Source organism: Chiroxiphia lanceolata, chromosome 30 (genome assembly GCF_009829145.1).
Source record: "Chiroxiphia lanceolata isolate bChiLan1 chromosome 30, bChiLan1.pri, whole genome shotgun sequence".
NCBI lineage: Eukaryota > Metazoa > Chordata > Aves > Passeriformes > Pipridae > Chiroxiphia > Chiroxiphia lanceolata.
Window position 1 is genome coordinate 1,428,318 of NC_045666.1, and position 23,893 is coordinate 1,452,210.

Genomic DNA, 23,893 nt, shown 5'->3' on the forward strand with positions numbered 1-23,893 from the left:
CAACTCGATTTTTGCTGATCTGCTTTGGTCAAACTCTCTCTCACGTGGTTTTGTTTTTGAAAGCCCTGACTGACAAAAAAAGCTAAATAGTCAAATTCTAGCAAGAGGAACCGGTGCATAGGTGAGGGAGGGGTTTGTGCTGGGCTTTGGAGATTTCAGAGCTCACGTGAATCTCAAACTTTTATATTTCTTTTATTTTGTAAATTTTTTTTTTTAAAGTACAGAACGTCACAAGACTGAGCTTCAAGGTTTAGAAACCAAGAACAGGAATCCTACTTTGCTGAACCACTTTCCTGACGTGGAGCCTTTGGCTTTTGGTTTTTCCAGAGCAGATAAATGTGCTTCACATTTAGGGGTCAGAGTGTTTGGCGTTAATAATTAAACAGACATCCGACCCCTTAAACCCTTAATGTTGGTGACGGGTCACTGGCAACTTTTTTGCTTGTTCCACCTGATTTAAAAGGAGTATTTAACCGATTTCTTCCCTCTTTTTAGAAAATTTCTCAGTTCCCCCAGATGTCACAGCAACTACCTCCACCCCCTCGGCCCGGCCGGCGGCGATCGACCTCCCTCCCTCTGGAATTGTGAAGGGGATGCACAAGGGATCCAACCGCTCCAGCCTCATGGACACTGCTGATGGTAGGGAGGGAAGGGCAAAAAGTGACAAATGCACGAGTGGGGCTGATTGTTTTGGAAAGATTTTTGTCCCAGAGTCCCCAAAAAAGGGAAACGAAAGGACGGAATAATGTAATTCCGGGCTCCTGGTTGAGCTCCCGTGGAGCTGAGGATGCTCCAGGCTGGCTGAGTGAAGGCTTTGTGCAGGAGGTGACACTGGTGTCCTGGTGTGTCCCCTCTGCTGAGGAAAATCAGGATTTGGAAGGGAAGAAATGCTTTAAAAAACGAATCTCTGTTAATGGCGTTTTCTGACCAGAGTTAATACAGAGCTGATGCAAAATTAATGCCCCTCCTGCACTGGCACAGCTTTAATAACAGAAACCAGGAGCTGAATGAGTGGGTGCCCTGCACTGGGAGGAGCTGAGGTGTAAGTGTTTGTACCAGGCACAGGAAGAACACTTTTATTATTGGCCCAAATCTTCCCCTCCAGGTGTCCCTGTGAGCAGCAGAGTCTCCACCAAAATTCAGCAGCTGCTCAACACCTTGAAAAGGCCCAAAAGACCACCCCTGAAAGAATTCTTTGTGGATGATTTTGAAGAAATCGTGGAAGGTAATGGCACAAGTAATGGTTTTGTTCATCATTTGTTACTGTTACACCTGCAAAGAGCTGAATTCATTTGTGCCCTGGTTGACTCTGATTCAGTGTTTGCAGCAGCCTCCGTGAAGAGTCTGACACAAAACCAGTGTTTGAAGTAATTTACTTGTTCTGCTGAGCTCTGGGGGACCTCCTCAGCACTAAACTTCTTAAGAAAACTATTTAAATAGGTTTTTGAAACCCCTTCATTTGCTTAGGCCACGTTAATTAATTAAGGGATTGTCCTTACTGGAGGTTTCATCCCAGCCATTATTTCTGTAAGGTTTCCTTTTCTCCACCTCTGTGTTCCTGCCCTCACTTGATGTGTTGAACACCTTTAAACAGCTCCCTGGGAGAAGACTGCTCCCCATGGCTTGTTTTGGGCAGAAACAGGCTGGGCTGGGGGGTTTTTAAATGCTGAAAACGTTTGTTTTCAGTGTCTTCCCAGCTCAGCCGTCGGGTGACGGGTGGGAAAGGAGTGGGAATATTGTGTTTGGGTCGTGTTGGAAACATTCCAATATATCTACTGGAAGCAGTGTTGCATTTTCTCAGTTCCCCAGCCCGACCCCAACCAGCCCAAGCCCGAGGGCAGGCAGATGACCCCTGTGAAGGGGGAGCCCCTGGGAGTGGTTTGTAACTGGCCTCCTGCCCTGGAAGCAGCTCTGCAGCGCTGGGGGACCACCCAGGCCAAGTGTCCCTGTCTGACAGCCCTGGATGTGACAGGAAAACCCGTTTACACCCTCACATACGGTGAGTGGGGCCGAGCCCTCCCTGCCCCTGCCCTGGGAGCAGCAGTGGGGACAGCACAGGGTGGGGAAGGGGCTCCCAAAAACCTCCCTGGCCACACCAGGGGGGGAGAGCAGCCAGGGACAATCCCAGTATTGTCCCTTTAGTAGTCTGTATAAGAGCAGAGTAGTATGATCTGTCAAAACCAAGACAGTTACAAGCTAAGCTGATAAGAAATGCTGAAGAGAGAGCTGGGAGGGGGGAAATATAATGATCCTAGATGAGAAACTTTGAAAGTGGTGGGTTACTTCTGATGGTCAGAAGCAGTCTGACCTTCACTTGGTATACACTTCCCTCCATAAGGAAATCTGGAGGGCATTAGCAGTTCTGGTCACTCTAAATATTTGTCTTTCTGTCATGGACTATATTCTAATCCTTTCCATCAGCTGTGGGAGTTAAACCAAATAGAATGTATAAATGATATCCACTCAACCCTTGCACTGGTGTGCAGTGACCACTGGTTGCCCAGCTTTTCAAACTAAGAAAAGAAATCAAGATGAAATAAAAAGTTTAGTCCCTGAGAACTGTTCCCCTGTGCTGGCTGGTTTGGAGCTGTGCAAGTCCCTGTTCTCTTGTGTTCCAGGCAAACTGTGGAGCAGAAGTCTCAAGCTGGCCTACACCCTGCTCAATAAACTGGGGACCAAAAACGAGCCTGTGTTAAAACCTGGAGACAGGGTAATCACTTTGGGGCTGCCTGCTTCTCCCTCTGGGGTTTTGGGGGGGGCTGTAATTTGCCACAGGCACCGGGATCTTGTGTTCTTTGCACAGCAGTTCCCTGATCCCAGGGACAGGCTACTGGGGAAAGGAATTCCTGTAATTCTGCAGTGGCTCTGGCTCCTCTGGGAGCAGCTTTTTATCTCTGGACTTTGAAATACATCTGAGGCAGAGCTCTGCAGCTCTGAGAGAGACCCAGGGTCTGATCTCTGTGTTTTGGCTGTGTGAGCAACCCTCACACGTGAGGACACGTGGGAACAGTGACCTGACTCCCATGAGGAGCTCAGGCCCATTCCATGCCTTCTGTGGGAGGAAAAAAACGTGAAAAAGCACAAAGTTTCCCGAGTTTTAGTCCCTGCAGGTCTGAACTGTGCAGCTTTGACTTCTGTTTCAAGTAACAACACACCTGTGTGGGTTGCAGGTGGCCCTTGTCTACCCCAACAACGACCCCGTGATGTTCATGGTGGCATTTTATGGCTGTCTGCTGGCAGAAGTGATCCCAGTGCCTATAGAGGTACCTCTTACCAGAAAGGTAACGTTGCTGGAACTTGGAGGAGCCGTGGGCTGATGGTGGGATGGAAACCAAGTCAGACCATCAGCCTCTGACAGCGTTTTCCCAGCCTCCAGCTGCTGCCTGAGCAGCTCCGTGCCCACGAGGACCTCTGGGAGCCTGGAGTGGCATTTCCAAGTGGAAAAACATATTGACCAGAGCTGTGCTGAGCAGCTGGGGCTGCTCAGTTCTCCTGAAAGCTGCAGCCTTCATCCCCTCCCTGCAGCTCATTTCTGGGGAAGGCAGAACAGGGAGGACCTGCCCCCCCTGGGTGATGGGAGGGGGCTCAGTCCAACCTTGCTGGGCTCTGCCAGGCTTTGGCTCTGCTGGTGCTCAGTGTTCCTGAAGGTTTCTGAGGCACTTCTTGTAAATTATCTGCTCCACAGAAGTGTTTTCCTCACCCCCTTGCCAGAATCTCTGCACTGCTGCCACATTATTGCCATGTCAAGGGCTGTGGGAAACCAGAGGATTTCCTAAGGGAAGCAAAAGCAACAGGCTCCTGGCAAACATGTGGCAGGAGAGGTGGGAGCTGGTCTGGGAACACTCTGGGATCACAGAGCTCTGATTCCATTTCTCTGCACAAACTGCTGTGGCAACCACATGAAAAATTCAAACCTGTGCAGGATTTGCCCAGTCAGTCCCTGATTGAGCCCCCTCATTTCGGGGTTTTTGTCACTGTGCAGCAGGAATCAGCTCCTGGGGATGGAGAGGTCTCGTTATTTGGGTGTTATTACACCTTCTGCTTTTTGTTTTTTGCCTCTCAATTCCTCTTTGGAGCATCTGGGTTTCCATTAATGGCACTGCATGGGGTGTGAGCCCTGCCTGGATACTGGGCAGGAGCACTTGTTCTCTCTGGATTTCACATCCAGAGCATTTTAATCCTGCCAGGGACGTATTTCACAGAATCCCAGGATGGCTTGGGTTGGAAGGGACCTTAAAGCCCACCCAGTTCCACCCCCTTCCATGGGTAGGGAACCCCTTCCACTAGGCCAGGTTGCTCTAATTGTGATTCTGGGTGTTTGTGGGAATGGGTTGTTTCTTCTTCTTCTTCCTCCCCGGTTCCCAGAGCGTTACCAAACCCTGGATTTTGGTGAGGGGGAATCTCACTTCAGGTCACCTTAGAACAGGGAGTGACTTCTCCCCCTCTTCCCTCAGGATGCTGGTGGGCAGCAGATTGGCTTCCTGCTGGGGAGCTGTGGCATTGCCCTGGCCCTCACCACTGAAGTGTGTCTGAAAGGGCTCCCAAAAACCCAGAACGGGGAAATTGTGCAGTTCAAAGGTGAGTCAGTTCTGTGCCAGCTCCTCATGCTGCTTCTGCTGGAGCTGAACTGGCTGAAAGGAGCCATCTGGGCATTCTGGGGGGGCAAAGGGGGTGACTTCTGGTCCTGTCACCAAACTGTTGTGGGGTTTGAGTGTGTGGTGAGATCAGTCCACGTGTCTGGTGGAACTTTGGGGTTCTGGAAGCCACGAGGAACCACCTCAGGGTTGTCCTCAGGTCCCTTCAGTGGCATTTGGCAGGTTCCAAGGCAGTTTATTCCCAATACAACAGAGTATTTTTAGGAATGCTGCAGGGATCTTTCCTGAGGAGAAGGAAGTACCTTGTTGCCCACTGAACTCCCTGGTGAGAAACGAGATGAACCTTCTGGTTGGTGGCTGGGCTTGGCTTGGAATTCTGCTTGTGTAACTCAGCTTGGACAAGTGATGGGGTTTAGTGCATTCCTGCAGAATATAAATCCCTCAGTAAATAAGCTGATATTAATGTGCTGTTTAATTTTGGCTCCAGGTTGGCCCAGACTCAAATGGGTTGTGACAGATTCAAAATATCTCTCCAAATCTCCCAAGGACTGGCAGCCCAACATCTCAGCAGCAGGAACTGAGCCAGCATATATTGAGGTAAGCAGTGAATGGGGAATGGAAAGTGGCTTCCATGAGCTGAATTTAATGTTCTAATCACCAGAGAGAGAATAGTTTCACCTCACTCCCTTAAACTCCCCACTTTCTTGCCACTGAAACGAGGCTTTCACTGGGGACATCCTGCTGGGAAGCTCCTTTTAGTTTTTGAGTTTTAGTTTTTGAGTTTTAGTTTTTGAGTTTTAGTTTTTGAGTTTTAGTTTTTGAGTTTTTTAGTTTTTGAGTCCCTTCGTGGCCTTGGGCACTGCTTGGAATGAGCTGGAGAACTGTTCCTGTTCCAGAAAGTGAGGAGTGGAGGCGGCTGAGCCCTGAGATGGTGCTGGATAACACACATTCAGTTTGAGTTCTGGTTCTTCCTGGCAGAGCTGGTCTTTGTTTGTGGGCCAGAAGGCAACTTCCAGGGACTGCAGTGGTTTGAGGGGTGATTTGGCCATCCTTCAATCACAGCCTGGCTTTTCAGTTTGTTGTGGGAGCAGGGAGAGATGCTGTGAGCATCAGTGGCAGTGAGATAAACACCAGCACACCCATTTTATCCCCCACCTCCCTGGAGCTGCCCCCCCAAGAACCATCCCCTCGGGGCTGACCCTGCCAGCACGTGGGTTTGGGGGTTGTCTCAGCGGCTTCAGAGAAAGGAAACTTGCTTTCATTTGCATTTTGTGGGTTGAATCTCCTCCACCCACGGGGTCCAGAGGTCCCTCCCTGACTCTCTCCTCTCTCCTGCAGTACAAGACCAGCAAGGAGGGCAGTGTCATGGGGGTCACGGTGTCCCGGGTGGCCATGCTGGCCCACTGCCAAGCCTTGTCTCAGGCCTGCAACTACTCTGAAGGTGGGTGAGGGCACAGGGCATCAAAGGAACGGAGGGTCAGCAGCCTCATTTGGTGTGGTTGCCTCTCCTGCGTTTCACAGCAGGTCTCTGAGTGACCAAGAGCTGCTTAAAAAAAAAAAAGAAATAAAAAGCGCAGGTTGATTCTCCCCCAGAAGTGAAGGCTGAGTGTGATGTTTTTCCATCCAAAATTGCATCATTTTCACAACCATAATGAAGAAGAATAAAAGGTGGGGTTTGCATCATGTCTGGGGAGTTGCTGGGTCTGTTCTGCAGAACCAAAAGGGGAGCAAATGAATCGAAACTGGAGCATTTTCCAGGGAGCTCGAGTCCCCTCTGATCCCCCATGGAAATGTCTTCCCAAACTTTTGTTCCTGAGGGTGTGTAAATACCCCTTGCTGAGGCTGTTCTGGTCCCATAAGGCTTTTTTTTTGGGTAACCCAGAAGTGGAGATGGGAAAACTCTGGTGAGATTTCCAGAGAGTTCTGCTCTGGGATATGGTTTTAGTCTGGTCTGCCTTGTAATTCAAGCTAATTCCTTGATCCACGAGTGAAACTATTTATAGAGCTGCAGGTCAAAGTGCTTTAAAATGCAAAGTCTGTCTTTTGGAAGCCATCACTTGAGTTTCCATTGCTTCTGGGAGTCAGGGCTTGAATGATGTTCCCCGCTCCCCTTCCCTTCCTTCACCACTCGTGCATGACGAGGCTCAGAGCCTTCCTGTCCTGCTGATGGGCTGTTCCAGGCTGGGGATGTGATTTCCTGGCAGCTTTCTGGGCCCTGTTCCTGCTCAGAAATGGATGTGTGCAGTTGTTATTTAGCATAACAAGGAGCTGGGAGCAGCCACACGTGTAAGGAGGGCTCCGCGTGCCCCTGGAGCAGCTCTGGCAGGGGCAGGGACAGGTTCATCCACGGGCACATTCCAGCAGCTCTCCTGCCACCTTGCACTTCACAACTCCAGCTTTCTTTTCCCAGGTGAAACGATAGTGAATGTGCTGGACTTCAAGAAGGATGCAGGGCTGTGGCACGGAATTCTCACGGTGAGTGGGAGCGTTCCCGAGCCCTCCGGGATTAATGAGAGGTTAATGACTAATGGTTGCATGAGATATTAGGGAAAAATTCCTCCCTGGGAGGGTGGGGGGAGGCACTGGAATGGTTTTCCCAGAGAAGCTGTGGCTGCTCCGTACCTGGAAGTGTCCAAGGCCGGGTTTTCCTGGGATAGTGGAATGAGAGGAGCTTTGAGGTCTCTTCCAGACCGAACCAGTCTGGGATTCCTTGAGTCAATGAAATGTGGTAAAGGCAGCATTTGAGGACCATTACCTGTTAAACCAACCATTTCTCTCCCTGCCACATCTGCAATTCTCCCAGGGGATCACAGAACCATCCCCACTGAACCCCTGTGAATTCATGGCAGGGGTTGATGGGGACTGAGAGTGACTCTTAAATTCTGCTTGATAAAAGGTTGGTGAGCCCTTTTCTAACCACCTTTCTCCTGCTTTTCAGAATGTAATGAACAAGCTGCACACCATCAGCGTGCCCTATTCTGTGATGAAAACCTGCCCTCTCTCCTGGGTGCAGAGGGTCCATGCCCACAAAGGTAACTCAGGACATCCCACAGCTCCACCCTGGAGCTCTCAGGGGGGCATTAAAACCTCAGATGCATCAGATCCCGTCTTCTTGCCCTCCCCTGACAAATCTCAAGGGACAAGAGTGTCACTCACGTCCAGAAACTTTTATTTGGCAGCTGTAGATCCAGTTTTCTGGATGCTCAGGCAGGGTTGGAGCTCGTGTGAGGCTCAGGGGGAGATTTTAAGCCCCCAACGTCGTGTAGATACCTGCAAATCTTCTTACAGGGCTGATTTGCCACCAGTGTTCCAAGGCTGGTTCCACCAATTTGCCACCTGCTCCAGGGTTGGAACAGGAATGTGACAGCAGGCTGGGAGGGCAGGGGACTGTGCCATTTATTTCTAAACATGCACAAATTCTGATTTATTCCTAAATAAATCCTAATGCCGTGTGAGCAGTGGGGAACTTGGGGGGGGACCTCCCGACTTGGAGCCAGTTTCTTGGATGAAACCAAGGGAATGGTTGAGCACAGCAAGAGCTGTTGATCCCAGGGCATCCAGAGGGTGGTAATGATTTGTGGCCTTTGGAGGAGGAGCTGTGAGGGTGACAGACCCTGGCTCAGGTGGTGGGCAGTGGCCTGCAGGCCACAGCAGATGCCACCGTGTGTTGGGTTTGCTGTTAAGCAGGCTCAGTTAATTAAGGCTTCCTTGCTTTGGTGAGAACTTCCTCTTTTGGGAACGTGACTCGTGGAAGGTTTTTATTTGTCCTCACCTGTGGTTTTTTGTGTTGGTTTTTGCAGCAAAAGTGGCTTTGGTGAAGTGTCGAGACTTGCACTGGGCCATGATGGCCCATCGAGACCAAAGAGACGTGAGTCTGAGCTCCCTGAGGATGCTGATCGTCACTGATGGTGCAAATCCCTGTGAGTGGGGGCAGCCTGGGGGCTCCCAGGGCAGGGGGTGCTCAGCTGGTGTCCCGTGGGATCAACCTCCACTCCCTTGGGAGACACCCCCGAGGAGATCTCGGAGCTCTGGCTCGTGGTGCTCGGGCACCAGAGCGAGGGGGTCCCATCCTTCCACCCCTTGGGGTCTGAGAGATCCTGCAAAGTACAGGAAGAGGTTGGGCTGGGAGCAGTGGGGAGACAGTTTATAAAATCAGAGAATTGTTTAGGTTGGAAAAGACCTTTAAGATCATCGAGCCCAACTGCTTCCCCGGCACTGCCACGTTCACCACCAAGCCACGTCCCCAGGTGCCACATCCACACATCATTTAATTCCCTCCAGGGCTGGTGACTCCACCACTTCCCTGGGCAGCCCGTTCCAGCCTTTCAGTGAGGAGATTTTCCTTAATATCCAACTTAAACCTCCCCAGCACAACTCGAAGCCGCTTCCTCTCGTCGTTTCCCGCATCCTCCTCCCGACCTTTCCCGTAGATGGGCATCAAATCAAATCCTGTGAGGTCCTAGTGGGACATTTTCTCTCTTCCCAGGGTCTGTCTCCTCCTGTGATGCCTTCCTGAGCTTGTTCCAGAGCCACGGGCTCAAACCAGAGGCGATTTGTCCCTGTGCCACCTCGCCCGAGGCGATGACCATCGCGATCCGGAGGTACCGTCGCCGTCTGTTTGCTGGGTTTGACTCATCCAGGCTGGGCTTTGTTCACACATGGCTTACTCAGAGTTGATTTAAATGTGTAATGAACTCCACTGACATTTGCTGGGTGTGCTGAGATACCTGGAGAGGCTGAGCTGATAAATATCCCTCCTGAGACACGAGTGTATCCTGGGCTTGGCCGCTGCTTTTCCTGCTCCTGATCCCCACAGCTGCTTTTCCTGCTCCTGATCCCCACAGCTGCTTTTCCTGCTCCTGATCCCCACAACTGCTTTTCCCGCTCCTGATCTCCACAGCCAGGGGGGTGTTGGGAGTCACAGGGTCACAGGATGGGTGTTCTGAGCCTGGGGTTAGATTTGAGACCGCTCTGGACATTTTCATCCTCTGCCTTCTGTGACAAACAGCCCTGCAATCATCTGACCCAGGAGCTGGGGATAAGCACTGGGGGAGATAACGAGCTGGGAGAGGAGCTGCACTGCCCAGGAACACAATTCCTTAGGGATTGATCAGCGTGGCTCTTCTGGGAAGGCAGTTCCTCCTGCCCTTCTCAGTTTTAAGTCACTATGCAAAGCAGAGACACTGAAATCCTCCTCTTTCTGTTGCTGTGGTGTCTCCAGCTGGTTGCCTGATGGAGTGTGTTCATTGATTTTGTGTCCTTCAAAGGCCTGGAGTCCCTGGGGCCCCTTTGCCAGGCAGAGCCATCCTGTCCATGAACGGGCTGAGCTTCGGGGTGATTCGGGTCAACACTGAAGATAAAAACTCTGCTCTCACCGTCCAGGACGTTGGCCACGTGATGCCAGGAGGTAAAAACAGGCAGGAGGCTCCTACAAGACCTTTCTGGGGCTGTTTTAGGAGAGGAACAGGTCAATGTTCTCTCCCATAGCCAGCCTTGGTGTGGGGGAGGTGGGGCAGGGCCGGGCTGTCATTCCTGTCACCGTTCAGGGGGTCACTTCTCACCCAAGGCCAAGTCTGGGGGCTGTTTTAACAAAGCCTGGTCTGTCCTAGGCATGATGTGCATTGTGAAACCCGATGGGCCACCCCAGCTCTGCAAAACAGACGAGATTGGTGAGATCTGTGTGAGCTCCAGAGCAGGAGGGATGATGTATTATGGGCTGGCAGGGGTGACAAAGAACACTTTCGAGGTATGTACAGCAGAATGTCCTTGCCCTGTTTTCTCTGTAAAACTGGTAGCCTTGTGTAATCCCTTGGGTTTGTAACTGAAGTGTTAATGTTGTTTTTTTGAAAAATATACCCTTGGGAAGCTCCTTACAGTCAGGGGTATTGAGCATTCCCCTTGCACAGACATCTCCCCCACTGCTGAAACGACGACTGCACCGAGGGCTCACATGAAGGGGTGTGGGGAAGGTTTTTCTGTCCTCAGGCAAACCCAGTGGCCTCCAAGGTGCTCCCCAATGTGTTGCAGGTGATCCCTGTGAACTCCTCAGGCTCTCCAGTGGGGGAAGTGCCCTTCGTCCGCTCCGGCTTGCTGGGATTTGTCGGCCCCGTACGTGAGGCAGCTCCGAGCTCGGCACCGCTCTGTCCCTCTGCTCGGGGCCTCCAGGGGCTCAGAGAGAAGCCCCTGGGGCCAGAGGGAGTGTGGGGAGAACTCAGAGGTTGCTCTCCTTGTGCTGCAGGGCAGTCTGGTGTTCGTGGTGGGGAAGATGGACGGGCTGCTGATGGTGAGCGGGCGGAGGCACAACGCCGACGACATCGTGGCCACCGGCCTGGCCGTGGAGTCCATCAAGACAGTTTACAGGGGAAGGTCAGCACCAGAAACCCCCATGGAATACAGGGAAACAGGGTCTTCAGTGTTATCTTGGATTTCCCTTTGGGCAGCTCAGTTAAAGTCAATGTATTTTAGACTTAGGTGGTGATTGGCCTGATCCTGCCCGACCAACACGGGTCTTTTTCCCCACTGTCCATCCTCTTCCCAGTATCCAGCCTGGCTTTCCATCGAGTCTTTGTGCTTTAGGGGAAGGAGTCACCAGTCAGCCCCATGGAGAATTTAATTCCCTGTCTCTGCAGAGTTTTAGCCCTTAGCTGCTGGCTGGTGCTCTGCAGCAAGGAAGGGTTTCATTAATGCCCAAAGACACTCGGTTTTTATTTGGCAGTTGTTGATATCATTTTCTAGATCCTCGGGCAGGGCTGGGTCTTGTGTCTCCAGAGGGAGATTTTAAACCATCATGTGGGTGCCTTTAAGGCTTCTTGCCTTGGTGATTTGCCACAGGTTGGAACAGGAATGTGACAGCAGGTTGGGAGGACTTTGCCATGTGGAAGTTTCGCCGGGAGATGGAATTAACCCCTTAAACACTTCCCAGTCTTTACTTTTCCATGTGAATTGTCTGATTTTTTTTCTCTCTGTCTTTGCCCCCCTGGTTATTCTCACGAGCTCTGCCTTGGGGCTCCCTGTTCCCAAGGAACAGAGCTGGAATTTGTGCCCCTTTCCCGTAGGATCGCCGTGTTCTCCGTGTCCGTGTTCTACGACGAGAGGATCGTGGTGGTGGCGGAGCAGAGGCCGGATGCCTCCGAGGAGGACAGCTTCCAGTGGATGAGTCGGGTGCTGCAGGTCAGGGGGGGACGTTTTTGGGGGGTGGGCAGAGCAGAGGAATGGCCCAGATGGAGGGAGAAGAGGGATGGAGGGAGAAGAGGGATGGAGGGAGAAGAGGGATGGAGGGAGAAGAGGGATGGAGGGAGAACAGGGGTGGAGACAGCACAGGGATGGAGAGAACACTGGGATGGAGGGAGAACAGGGATGGAGGGAGAACAGGGATGGAGAGAACACTGGGATGGAGGGAGAACAGGGATGGAGGGAGAACAGGGATGGAGAGAACACTGGGATGGAGGGAGAACAGGGATGGAGGGAGAACAGGGATGGAGGGAGAACAGGGATGGAGGGAGAACAGGGATGGAGGGAGAACAGGGATGGAGGGAGAACAGGGATGGAGGGAGCACAGGGATGGAGAGAACACTGGGATGGAGGGAGAACAGAAATGGAGAGAGCACAGGGATGGAGGGAGAACAGGGATGAAGGGAGAACAGGGATGGAGAGAACAATGGGATGGAGGGAGAACAGGGATGGAGAGAACACTGGGATGGAGAAAACAGGGATGGAGAGAACACTGGGATGGAGGGAGAACAGGGATGGAGAGAACACTGGGATGGAGGGAACACAGGCTCTGGATCCCTCTTGGCACAGGGGGTTTGTGCAGGGTCACAAGCTGGTGCATCTCCTGTGTCCAAGGTGTTCTGTTGTGCCCTGAAGGAACTGGAGTGCCAGGACAAGAGGGAGTGACTTCCCAGTCCCAGAGGGCAGGGTTAGATGGGATATTGGGAAACAATCCCTCCCTGTGAGGGTGGGCAGGCCCTGGCACAGGTTGCCCAGAGAAGCTCTGGCTGCCCCTGGATCCCTGGAAGTTGCTCCAAGGCCAGGTTGGAGCATCCTGGTCTGGTGGGAGGTGTCCCTGCCCATGGCAGGGGGGAGTGGAATGAACTTTAAGGTCCTTTTCAACCTGGAGGAACAGTTCCCTCAGCACTGCTGAGCAGATCTGTGCTCAAGCTTTGGAGTTCTGCTTTTAGTCTGGATCCTGAGGAGCTCAGAGTTTGGCTTTAAAGCCTCCCTGGCCTTTGGAGCTGCATTTTCAGCAGGGAGACAGTGAGCAGAGGAAGGTTAAACCAGCTGAACGAGTGTGGTCCTAAAAGCAGAATGAGTAGCAAATACTTCCTCTGAGAGCTGCATGTGTGTCCTTCCTGGGAATGACACTCAGGGTGTGAAGTGTGCAAGCTGGGGAGGGAAATCAGGGAAGTACCTGGTGCTGTGAATAATGGATCAGATGCCTGGATGCTGAGGTGGGCAGAAAGGAACAGAGTGTGATGGTTCAGAGGAGACAGATGGATACAATCCCGAGATCAGAATCCTGTGATTCATCAGGCAACTGTGGGTATTTTGGGATTTTGGTCATGAAGGATTTAAAAATGGATTTGGTGTCTGTGGAATGGGCTGTAAAGGCAGGGATGTGCCAGCACTTGGGGCTCTTCCTGCAGGGCTGGCTGGTGGTGCAGGGGTGAAATGAGATGTCAGTGATTGACTCGCTCCTCCAGCACCTCAAAAATCCAGGGATTTGCCCTGCAGTGCCAGTGCAGTGAGCAACAGCAGCAGCAGGAGCTGCAGTGACCATCTCTCCTCTCTGCAGGCCATTGACAGCATTCACCAAGTGGGTGTGTACTGCCTTGCTCTCGTGCCAGCCAACACGTTGCCAAAAACTCCGCTGGGAGGGATCCACATCTCACAAACCAAACAGCACTTTCTGGAGGGCTCTCTGCACCCCTGCAACATCCTCATGTGCCCACACACCTGTGTGACAAACTTGCCAAAGCCCAGGCAGAAACAGCCAGGTAACCTGAGCCCCTTTTGGGGCCCTTTTGGTGTCGGTGGTGACGTGTCCCACTCCGTGTCCCACTCCGTGTCCCATTCCCTGTGGGACCAGAGCCTGTCTCGTGCCCTGTGGCTGGGGTGTGTTTGAGGCCTCTCCTTTGCATGTGTTAGTCAGGAATTTTGATTCCTGCCTTTGAACTCACTGGGATTCTCCCTGCTGGTGAGCAGAGACCAGCAGTACCTGCTGAACTCCCTCAGTGGGGTTTCATTCCCTCTCCTGCTGCATCCGTGCCCGGGAGCGGTGGGATCCTGCAGACACTCTTTGTACCTTCTCTCTGCTTTCCCAGAGTGCCCATTCCAGGCTGTTCTCTCTCCCCAGGCGTGGGCCCTGCCTCTGTGATGGTGGGGAACCTGGTTGCTGGGAAGCGAATCGCTCAGGCCTCGGGGAGAGACCTGGGCCAGCTGGAAGACAACGATTTAGTTAAAAAGGTAAATCAGCTCTGATCAGAGCTGGGGAAGGGGAAGGGGTTTCCCCTCCAGCTCTGGTTGGTGTTGAATTCCTACCTCTCTCTTCCAGCACCAGTTCCTGACAGAGGTGTTGCAGTGGAGAGCTCAAGCCACTCCTGACCACCCACTCTTCCTTTTACTGAACGCCAAGGTACGGTCAGTGCTGAGCTCTTGGATTTTAAGGCCCACGTGTTATTCATTCAGAGCCAGTTTGAGACTGTCTTTAAAATCTTCTGCCCTCTGCAGTGCCTCTCTTTAGTCTCTGTATCAGCCTTTGCCCATAGGTTTGTAACTCAAAACTTGACCCTCTGACCCTGTAGGTCCCTTCAGCGAACGACTCTCACGGTTCGAGGCTTCGTTTTCAAACTGAGCCTGTTTGTAGGTCCCACTGGTTCCTGTATCAGTTAATGGTGTATCCCTGTTGAGTATATTCTGGCAAGGTTCTGGTGCGAGAAGACCTGAACTTGACTCCCTGGAAGGTAGAATTTTCTAGAGCAGATCTAACTCCATCTCTATCCTTTGATACCGTAGTGGATAAGTGGCTCACTGAGCACCAGCAGCCTTTAGGTAGAGATAACTCGTAGCTGTAGCCTTCCTGCTAGCCCAGCAAGCTTGGTTTGATCTCACAGCAGCCACTTGGGGTTGTGCCAGCCCCCGTTTCGAGCATTTTTGTGTCCTTTCAAGGGAACCACTGTGTGCACGGCCACCTGCCTTCAGCTGCACAAGAAGGCCGAGAGAATCGCCTCAGTGCTCTGTGACAAAGGACATCTCAATGCAGGAGACAATGTGGTGCTTCTTTATCCTCCTGGTGAGTGGGTTTGGGGAATGATTGGGCCCCACTGGGAGCCAGTGCAGCCTGGGCTTTCTTTGGTTTCCTCACTGGGATATGGAAATCCAGGACAGACACTCGCTGCTGGTGCGAGTTGGTCACCGGTGTGTACCTACAGCCCTGCCAGACACTGCTCCATGTCCTGGCTGGCTTTTGAGTCAGCTGACACTCAGGCTGTTCTTTTCCTGTACAATGGAGATGATTTTCTGTGCTTTACCTTCCCAATCCCCCATCCCAAACTTCCTGCCCTCGGTGTGCATCCGCGCCGTGGGAGCGTCCCCCTTACCCAGCAGGGAGGAACTCCTGGAGGAGCAGCAGTGCCCAGGGTGTCCCCAGGGTGTCCCTCCCCGGTGTCCCCTGCTCCAGCTGCCCTGTCCTTGCAGGCATTGAGCTCATCACAGCCTTCTATGGCTGCCTGTACGCCGGCTGTGTGCCCGTCACCGTGCGCCCGCCCCACGCCCAGAGCCTCACCGCGACCCTGCCCACCGTGAGGATGATTGTGGAGGTGAGCAAGGAGGGGCTGGGGCACTGGGGACACCCTGCCTGGGTGCCAGGCACCCACCCAGAGCTGCTCAGTCACTGCCCTCCACAGCTGGACGGGGGAGAGTCCCTCCCTGGGAGAAAGCTGGATGTGGCCGTGCCGCGTTGTCGCCTGCCCGGAAGGTTCTGGCAGGTCCTGGGCAGGTTGGGCTGCACTGGGGGTTTAGTGAAGGAAAAGCAGAGCAGGGTGTGCAAAAGGCAGAGAAGGGGAGTTCAGCTTTGCTGAGGGAAACTGGCTGGAGGTGATAAAACAGTCCCTGAACAGCAGGCCTTGCAGTGGCAGCGCTGCCGGGCCGGGTTTTTGTCTCTTTTTTTGCAGTGAGTGTTTTTCTCTCCAGGTCAGCAAAGCCGCCTGTATCCTCACAACCCAGACCCTGATGAGGCTGCTCAAGTCCAGGGAGGCAGCTGGAGCTGTGGATGTGAAAACCTGGCCAACCATCATCGACACAGGTGGGGCAAAAAGGCTTCTGGAACTTGTGTGAATCACTTGGGTGACCGGTGACTTCCAGAGGGACTGTTCCCCCCGTTTGGCTCTGGAGAATTTGCTTGAATATTTACAAAAACTGTCCAAGAGGGAATCTAATTGTGACCTTGTTCACTGGGAGCATTTGTTGAGCTGTGCATGGAAAATGGCTGTACAGACCAGCCTTGCTGCAGCCAACTTTAATCTCCTTAATTCAAGGGCAAGTTGGTCTTTTCTCCCTTTTCCTGAGAATAAATAAATTCCTACGTGGGAGCTTTGGCAACACTCCTGCCATACACCAGTCTGTCTCTTTTGGAAAGAGAATTAATAGAAAGCTTTTTCCCTCCCTCTCTGGCTTTTTGAAAGTTGTGTTCTCCTTTCAAATAGCAGTTCAGGAACCAAAACTAACCTGTTTGTTCCTCTCTTGCACAGATGACTTGCCCAGGAAGAGACTGGCCCAGATCTATAAGCCACCCACGCCTGAAATGTTGGCATATCTAGATTTTAGTGTCTCCACAACGGGCATGCTCACAGGAGTAAAGGTATAGTAATGGGGTAGGAGATGTCTCTGGCTGATTTCTGAGCCAGCTCCCCTTGACCCCCACCAAAGCTGGTCCTTGTAGCTTAAATAAAGACCCTGATTTCCTTCTAACAAAGCTGAGGACTTTAGTTCACTGAGTTAGTTCTACAGTGGAGGAAAACAGGTCTCAAGGGTGGGATCAGGAATTCTGCTGCTGCCTCCCTCTGGAGAGCTGCCTGTTGGGAGAGCAGCAGAGCTCTGGGCTCCTGCTTTCCCCCACCAGGACCAGAACAGGGGTGCAGCTGGCAAAAAAAGGAGGATAAGAAACTAAAACTGAAAGCTTTAGACTGCCCTTAATGCTCAGGTGTGTTTGGAGTCAGGGATGCCTGGATCCCAGGAGAGCTGGGGTTGGAAGGGACCTCTGGAGATCCCTCAGTGCCCAGACAGGGTCACCTGGAGCAGGTGACACAGGAACACATCCGGGGGGGGTTTGGGATGTCTCCAGAGAGGGAGGGAACTCCACAACCTCCCTGGGCAGCTGTTCCAGGGCTCTGCCACTGTCATGGGAAGTTCTTCCTCGTGCTGAGGTGGAACTTCAGCCCCTGCAGCTTTAACTGTTGATGTGTCTGCTCCTGGTCACTGGGGCTCAGGGGCTCCTGCAGAAAGCACCTCTGCCCTGGGCTGATGTCCCCTGTGTTTCTGATGTTCCCCCTGTGTTTCTGATGTTCCCCCTGTGTTTCTGATGTTCCCCCTGTGTTGCTGATGTCCCCCCTGTGTTTCTGATGTCCCCCTGTGTCTCAGATGTCCCCTGTGTTGCTGATGTCCCCTTGTTACGACTCACCCCAGAAAAAAAGGGGTGGGGTAACCCAGGTTCTTACCAGTAATTCCCTTGGGGTGGATTAGAGTGAAATGACACTGAATAATTGGTGTTTGAAAACATATCTAGGTAGGATTTATTTTAAAAGCATATAGGTAGGGTTCATTTTAACAATTTTGTTTGAACAGGTGTGTCAGCATTTTGGGTGTTGTCATCTGTATCATCTGTCACAGGGATAACCCCTGGGGGAAAATGCATAAGGGAGAGAAAGGAAAGACAGGATGAGGGTAAGGGAGAGTAAGGGAAAGAAAAGATGTCACAGGCCATGCCAGGAGCCTTCAGCATCTCCTGGGTCTGTGCTGAGTTCCCACCTGGCAGAAGGGTTTTTCTGCCTTTCAAGATTGGCAGAGGGGAGGAGAGAATGGGCTTTGATGGGCCATCAGAGGTACAGTGGGCCAGCAGAGGTACAATGGGCCATCAGAGGTACAATGGGCCAGCAGAGGTACAGTGCAAAAGTCCTGCAGAAGCCTGGAAAAGTCCCTTGGCAATTATAGAATGCACAAATCATTAACCTTTTCAGTGTCTGACACCCCTGTGGTGCTGATGTCCCCTTGTGTTGCTGATGTCCCCTGATGTCCCCCTGTGTTGCTGATGTCCCCTGATGTCCCCCTGTGTTGCTGATGTCCCCTGTTGTCCCCCTGTGTTGCAGATGTCCCACGCTGCTGTCAGTGGCCTGTGCAGGGCCATCAAGCTGCAGTGTGAGCTCTACTCCTCCCGGCAGATTGCCATCTGCCTCGACCCCTACTGCGGGCTGGGATTCGTGCTCTGGTGCCTTTGCAGGTAGGACTTTTTTCTTTTTGTGGGGGGAGAGGGACAGATTAACTCTGTCCCTCTGGAAATGGGTCCCTCTGGGTGTAATTCCAGACGTGTTGACATGACCAAAGTGACTGGTTTACAGTGTGGGGGGGATTTGTCTTTGAACTCACAGCACCACGTTCCCTTTTCCTGCAGATTATCCCATCTCGACTGTGTTTGTTTGTGCCTCCAAATGCTCCTGGCTCCAGAATGTTTCTTTTCCCTTTCTTCCTTGATTACGTGTTGCAATAAGGGAGTTTTTTGTTCTGTGTGGGGCTGAGCCAGTTCTGTTCCCTCACTGACAGTGTTTGGGCACGTTTGTGTGTGCGCACAGATTGTTATTCTTGTACAGTAAGTTGCATTTTTCAAATGCTGCTGCTCCAGTTTGCCTCAGCTGCAGAGTCCCACAGCCTGCTTTTGGTTTAGCAGGAACATAACGTGCTAATACAGTAAATATTAATTTAAAGATAACTACGAGCTGTACAAAGATGTTTTCTTCCTTTATGTTCTTCCCAGCGTGTATTCTGGACACCAGTCAATTTTAATTCCTCCTATGGAGCTGGAATCCAACCTTTTTCTCTGGTTATCTACTGTCAGCCAGTATAAAATAAGGGACACTTTCTGTTCCTATTCAGTCATGGAACTGTGCACAAAGGGACTTGGAAACCAAGTTGAAATGTTAAAGGTAAGAAACGTTTCCTGAGTGATCTGTTGGATGAATTAATACAAGTTTTCCTGTTGCACAAGTCTCCAGGCCACGGGTGGCTCAGGAAGCAAATCACCAAAGCAGGTTTGCAGCCCCAGGAGAGGAAGGACTGGGATGGAGCAGGGATGTGTGGGGTGGACACTGGGATGGAGCAGGGATGTGTGGAGTGGACACTGGGATGGAGCAGGGATGTGTGGAGTGGACATTGGGGTGGAGCAGGGATGTGTGGGGTGCAGGGAGCAGGGCTGGGATGGAGCAGGGATGAGTGGAGTGGACACTGGGATGGAGCAGGGATGTGTGGAGTGGACACTGGGATGGAGCAGGGATGTGTGGAGTGGACACTGGGATGGAGCAGGGATGTGTGGAGTGCAGGGAGCAGGGCTGGGATGGAGCAGGGATGAGTGGAGTGGACATTGGAATGGAGCAGAGAAGTGTGGAGTGCAGGGAGCAGGGCTTGGATGGAGCAGGGATGTGTGGAGTGCAGGGAGCAGGGCTTGGATGGAGCAGGGATGATTGGAATGGACATTGGGATGGAGCAGGGATGTGTGGAGTGGACACTGGGATGGAGCAGGGATGAGTGAAGTGCAGGGAGCAGGGCTGGGATGGAGCAGGGATGTGTGGAGTGGACACTGGGATGGAGCAGGGATGTATGGAGTGGACACTGGGATGGAGCAGGGATGTGTGGAGTGGACACTGGGATGGAGCAGGGATGTGTGGGGTGGACACTGGGATGGAGCAGGGATGAGTGGATTGCAGGGAGCAGGGCTGGGATGGAGCAGGGATAAGTGGAATTCAGGGAACAGGGCTGGGATGGAGCAGGGATGTGTGGGGTGGACATTGGGGTGGAGCAGGGATGTGTGGAGTGCAGGGAGCAGGGTTGGGATGGAGCAGGGATGTGTGGACATTGGGATGGAGCAGGGATGTGTGGAGTGGACACTGGGATGGAGCAGGGATGTGTGGAGTGCAGGGAGCAGGGTTGGGATGGAGCAGGGATGAGTGGAGTGGACATTGGAATGGAGCAGAGAAGTGTGGAGTGCAGGGAGCAGGGCTTGGATGGAGCAGGGATGATTGGAATGGACATTGGGATGGAGAAGGGATGTGTGGAGTGGACACTGGGATGGAGCAGGGATGTGTGGAGTGCAGGGAGCAGGGTTGGGATGGAGCAGGGATGTGTGGACATTAGATGGAGCAGGGATGTGTGGAGTGGACATTGGAATGGAGCAGGGATGAGTGGACATTGGGATGGAGCAGGGATGTGTGGAGTGGACACTGGGATGGAGCAGGGATGTGTGGAGTGGACACTGGGATGGAGCAGGGATGTGTGGAGTGGACACTGGGATGGAGCAGGGATGATTGGAATGGACATTGGGATGGAGCAGAGATGTGTGGAGTGGACACTGGGATGGAGCAGGGATGAGTGGAATGGACATTGGGATGGAGCAGAGATGTGTGGAGTGGACACTGGGATGGAGCAGGGATGTATGGAGTGGACACTGGGATGGAGCAGGGATGAGTGGAGTGCAGGAATCCCCTGGCAGGGAGTGCCAGGCCAGCCCTGAGCAGAGGGAGGATCCCAGCAGGGCTCTGCAGCAGGATCCCTTATGTAAGAGTCTGCAGTGGAGACTCAGCCCAGCACATGATGCACAGCACATGGCAGGAGCTGCTCCAGGGAGGTGTGTTCTCCTTGGAGATGAGAGAAGGCAAAAAATAACTCCCTGAGATGCCTGAGGGGGCTTTTTGCCCGGGGTTTGGTGCAGTGGTGGCTCCCTCTGTGAGATTCTCTGGGTCTGGGCTGTGTCACCAGGTGAGCACACTGGGCTGCTGCTGCTCAGTGCATTCCTGATGGAAACAATGGATTCTGCTCCCAGTTTTGTTGAAGGCTCAGTGCAATCCCAGCAGACAACTTTACCCTCCCTTGTTTTGATGAATCCCAGGCTCTGCAGGAGCCCCTGGTGCTGCACTGGGGCAGAGGAGGGAGCCCTGGTAGAGCAGGGTTGGTCCTGGCTGCATTTCCAGGCTTGGTCAGACACATTTTATAAGTACAAACAGGAGCTGAAAATGACAAATTTTATATTATATTATATTATATTATATTATATTATATTATATTATATTATATTATATTATATTATATTATATTATATTACATTATATTATATTATATATTATTATATTATATATTATTCTTATAGTTGTTGTTAATAATAATAATAATTACAAATAGAAGCTAAAATTACACATTTAATGTTATATAATACTATTTATTATTGTTATTGTTATTATTATTATTATTATTATTATTATTATTATTATTATTATTGAAAGTACCACCGATAGCAACAACAACAAATAGAAGCTGAAAAGAGGAAATAACTTGAGCACAAGAACAGGGTTTGTCCTGCCTTCCTTGAGTTAATTCCAGGGATAAGGAGCAAATGTCACTTCTGGAGAGGGGACAGGGGTGACCAACACATCCAGCCCTTTGCCTGAATAACAACAACAATAATAATAATGATAATAATAATGATAATAATAATGATAATAATAATAATTAGAAACTGAGAAGAGGAAGTAACCTGAACACCAAGAGCAGGGTTTGTCCTGCATTTCCTGAGTTATTTCCAGGGATAAGAAGCAAATATCACCTCTTGAGTGGTGACAGGTGACCAGCACATCCAGCTCTGTGCCTGAATAACAATAACAATAATAATAATAATAGTAATAATAATAATAATAATAATAATAATTATTATTATTATTATTATTATTATTATTAGAAACTGAGAAGAGGAAGTAACCTGAACACAAGAGCGGGGTTTGCGCTGCATTTCCTGAGTTATTTCCAGGGATAAGGAGCAAATGTTACCTCTTGAGTGGGACCAGCACATCCAGCCCTGTGCCTGAATATTAATAAGAATTACAAATAGAAGCTGAAAAGGGGAAAAAACCTGAACACAAGAGCAGGGTTTGCCCTGCATTTCCTGAGTTATTTCCAGGGATAAGGAGCAAATATCACCTCTTGAGTGGTGACAGGTGACCAGCACATCCAGCCCTGTGCCTGAATATTAATAAGAATTACAAATGGAAGCTGAAAAGGGGAAATAACCTGATCACAAGAGCAGGGTTTGCCCTGCATTTCCTGAGTTATTTCCAGGGATAAGGAGCAAATGTTACCTCTTGAGTGTGACCAGCACATCCAGCCCTGTGCTGAATATTAATAATAATTAAAATGGAAGCTGAAAAGGGGAAATAACCTGAACACAAGAGCAGGGTTTGCCCTGCATTTCCTGAGTTATTTCCAGGGATAAGAATTACAAATGGAAGCTGAAAAGGGGAAATAACTGAACACAAGAGCAGGGTTTGCCCTGCATTTCCTGAATTATTTCCAGGGATAAGGAGCAAATGTTACCTCTTGAGTGTGACCAGCACATCCAGCCCTGTGCCTGAATAACAATAACAATAACAATAATAATAATAATAATAATAATAATAATAATAATAATAATAATTAGAAACTGAGAAGAGGAAGTAACCTGAACACAAGAGCAGGGTTTGCCCTGCATTTCCTGAGTTATTTCCAGGGATAAGAATTACAAACGGAAGCTGAAAAGGGGAAATAACCTGAACACAAGAGTGGGGTTTGCTCTGCATTTCCTGAGTTATTTCCAGGCACAAGGAGCAAGTGTCCCTTGCTGAGAGGGATCCTGCCTGACCCCTGTTCTCCCCAGGCCCGGGGCATCAACCTGTCGTGCGTGAGGACGTGCGTGGTGGTGGCGGAGGAGCGGCCCCGGGTGTCCCTCACTCAGTCCTTCTCCAAGCTCTTCAAGGACATCGGCCTCTCGTCCCGCGCCGTCAGCACCACCTTCGGCTCCCGGGTCAACGTGGCCATCTGCCTACAGGTGACACTTCCCGGGGGCTTCCCATTGTCCCTGCAATCCCACATCCCACATTCCGGGCTTGGTTCTGTTCTGGAACCCACAAACTTCCCCCCCCCCCCCGTCTTCCCACCCTTCTGGAGCCCAACATCTGCCCTGCCCTCAGCAGCTGGCACGGGGGTTCAGCTGCTTCCCTTGTTTTGGGCTGCCAGATCATGGCACAGCTGCTCCAAACAGCTGGAACGTGACTTGGGGAGCTGTTTGTTCCCACATAGACAGTGTTGGTGTGTTTATTCCCACATAGTATTGGTGTGTTTATTCCCACATGGACAGTATTAGTGTCTTTATTCCCACATAGTGTTGGTGTGTTTATTCCCACATAGTGTCTTTATTCCCACATAGCATTGGTGTGTTTATTCCCACACAGTGTTGGTGTGTTTATTCCCACATGGTGTTGGTGTGTTTATTCCCACAGTGTTGGTGTGTTTATTCCCACATGGTGTTGGTGTGTTTATTCCCACACAGTGTTGGTGTGTTTATTCCCACATGGTGTTGGTGTGTTTATTCCCACAGTGTTGGTGTGTTTATTCCCTCATAATATTGGTGTGTTTATTCCCTCATAATATTGGTGTGTTTATTCCCCCATGGACAGTGTTGGTGTGTTTATTTCCACACAGTGTTGGTGTGTTTATTCCCACATAGCTTTGGTGTGTTTATTCCCACATAGTATTGGTGTGTTTATTCCCCCATGGACAGTGTTGGTGTGTTTATTCCCACATAGTATTTGTGTGTTTATTCCCACACAGTGTTGGTGTGTTTATTCCCACATGGTGTTGGTGTGTTTATTCCCACATAGTATTGGTGTGTTTATTCCCCCATGGACAGTGTTGGTGTGTTTATTCCCACATAGTATTTGTGTGTTTATTCCCACATAGTGTCTTTATTCCCCCATGGACAGTGTTGGTGTGTTTATTCCCACACAAACAGTGTTGGTGTGTTTATTCCCACATAGTGTTGGTGTGTTTATTCCCATGTAGACAGTATTGGTGTGTTTATTCCCACATAGTATTGGTGTGTTTATTCCCCCATGGACAGTGTTGGTGTGTTTATTCCCACATAGTATTGGTGTGTTTATTCCCCCATGGACAGTGTTGGTGTGTTTATTCCCACATGGTATTGGTGTGTTTATTCCCACATAGTATTAGTGTCT

The 23,893-nt window shown here is 51.0% G+C and overlaps 1 protein-coding gene across 4 annotated transcripts in view; it reads left to right on the forward strand.

Annotated features, from left to right (window-relative positions):
- Positions 1-23,893, forward strand: part of DIP2B (disco interacting protein 2 homolog B) — a 68,643-nt gene that overhangs the window by 36,748 nt on the left and 8,002 nt on the right. For 3 of the 4 annotated variants that reach the window (XM_032713408.1, XM_032713412.1, XM_032713410.1), the window contains 27 exons: positions 496-639; positions 1,106-1,225; positions 1,802-1,999; positions 2,619-2,710; positions 3,171-3,281; positions 4,455-4,578; positions 5,083-5,192; positions 5,934-6,036; positions 7,006-7,070; positions 7,534-7,627; positions 8,396-8,515; positions 9,082-9,196; positions 9,863-10,002; positions 10,205-10,341; positions 10,623-10,703; positions 10,834-10,961; positions 11,651-11,765; positions 13,390-13,591; positions 13,951-14,060; positions 14,149-14,229; positions 14,763-14,886; positions 15,291-15,412; positions 15,786-15,897; positions 16,343-16,452; positions 17,957-18,087; positions 18,619-18,787; positions 22,537-22,707. In XM_032713408.1, coding sequence (XP_032569299.1) covers positions 496-639; positions 1,106-1,225; positions 1,802-1,999; positions 2,619-2,710; positions 3,171-3,281; positions 4,455-4,578; positions 5,083-5,192; positions 5,934-6,036; positions 7,006-7,070; positions 7,534-7,627; positions 8,396-8,515; positions 9,082-9,196; positions 9,863-10,002; positions 10,205-10,341; positions 10,623-10,703; positions 10,834-10,961; positions 11,651-11,765; positions 13,390-13,591; positions 13,951-14,060; positions 14,149-14,229; positions 14,763-14,886; positions 15,291-15,412; positions 15,786-15,897; positions 16,343-16,452; positions 17,957-18,087; positions 18,619-18,787; positions 22,537-22,707 — 3,329 coding nt within the window. The remainder of the gene's footprint in view (positions 1-495; positions 640-1,105; positions 1,226-1,801; positions 2,000-2,618; positions 2,711-3,170; positions 3,282-4,454; positions 4,579-5,082; positions 5,193-5,933; positions 6,037-7,005; positions 7,071-7,533; positions 7,628-8,395; positions 8,516-9,081; positions 9,197-9,862; positions 10,003-10,204; positions 10,342-10,622; positions 10,704-10,833; positions 10,962-11,650; positions 11,766-13,389; positions 13,592-13,950; positions 14,061-14,148; positions 14,230-14,762; positions 14,887-15,290; positions 15,413-15,785; positions 15,898-16,342; positions 16,453-17,956; positions 18,088-18,618; positions 18,788-22,536; positions 22,708-23,893) is intronic. The other variant, XM_032713409.1, reaches the window with a different exon arrangement.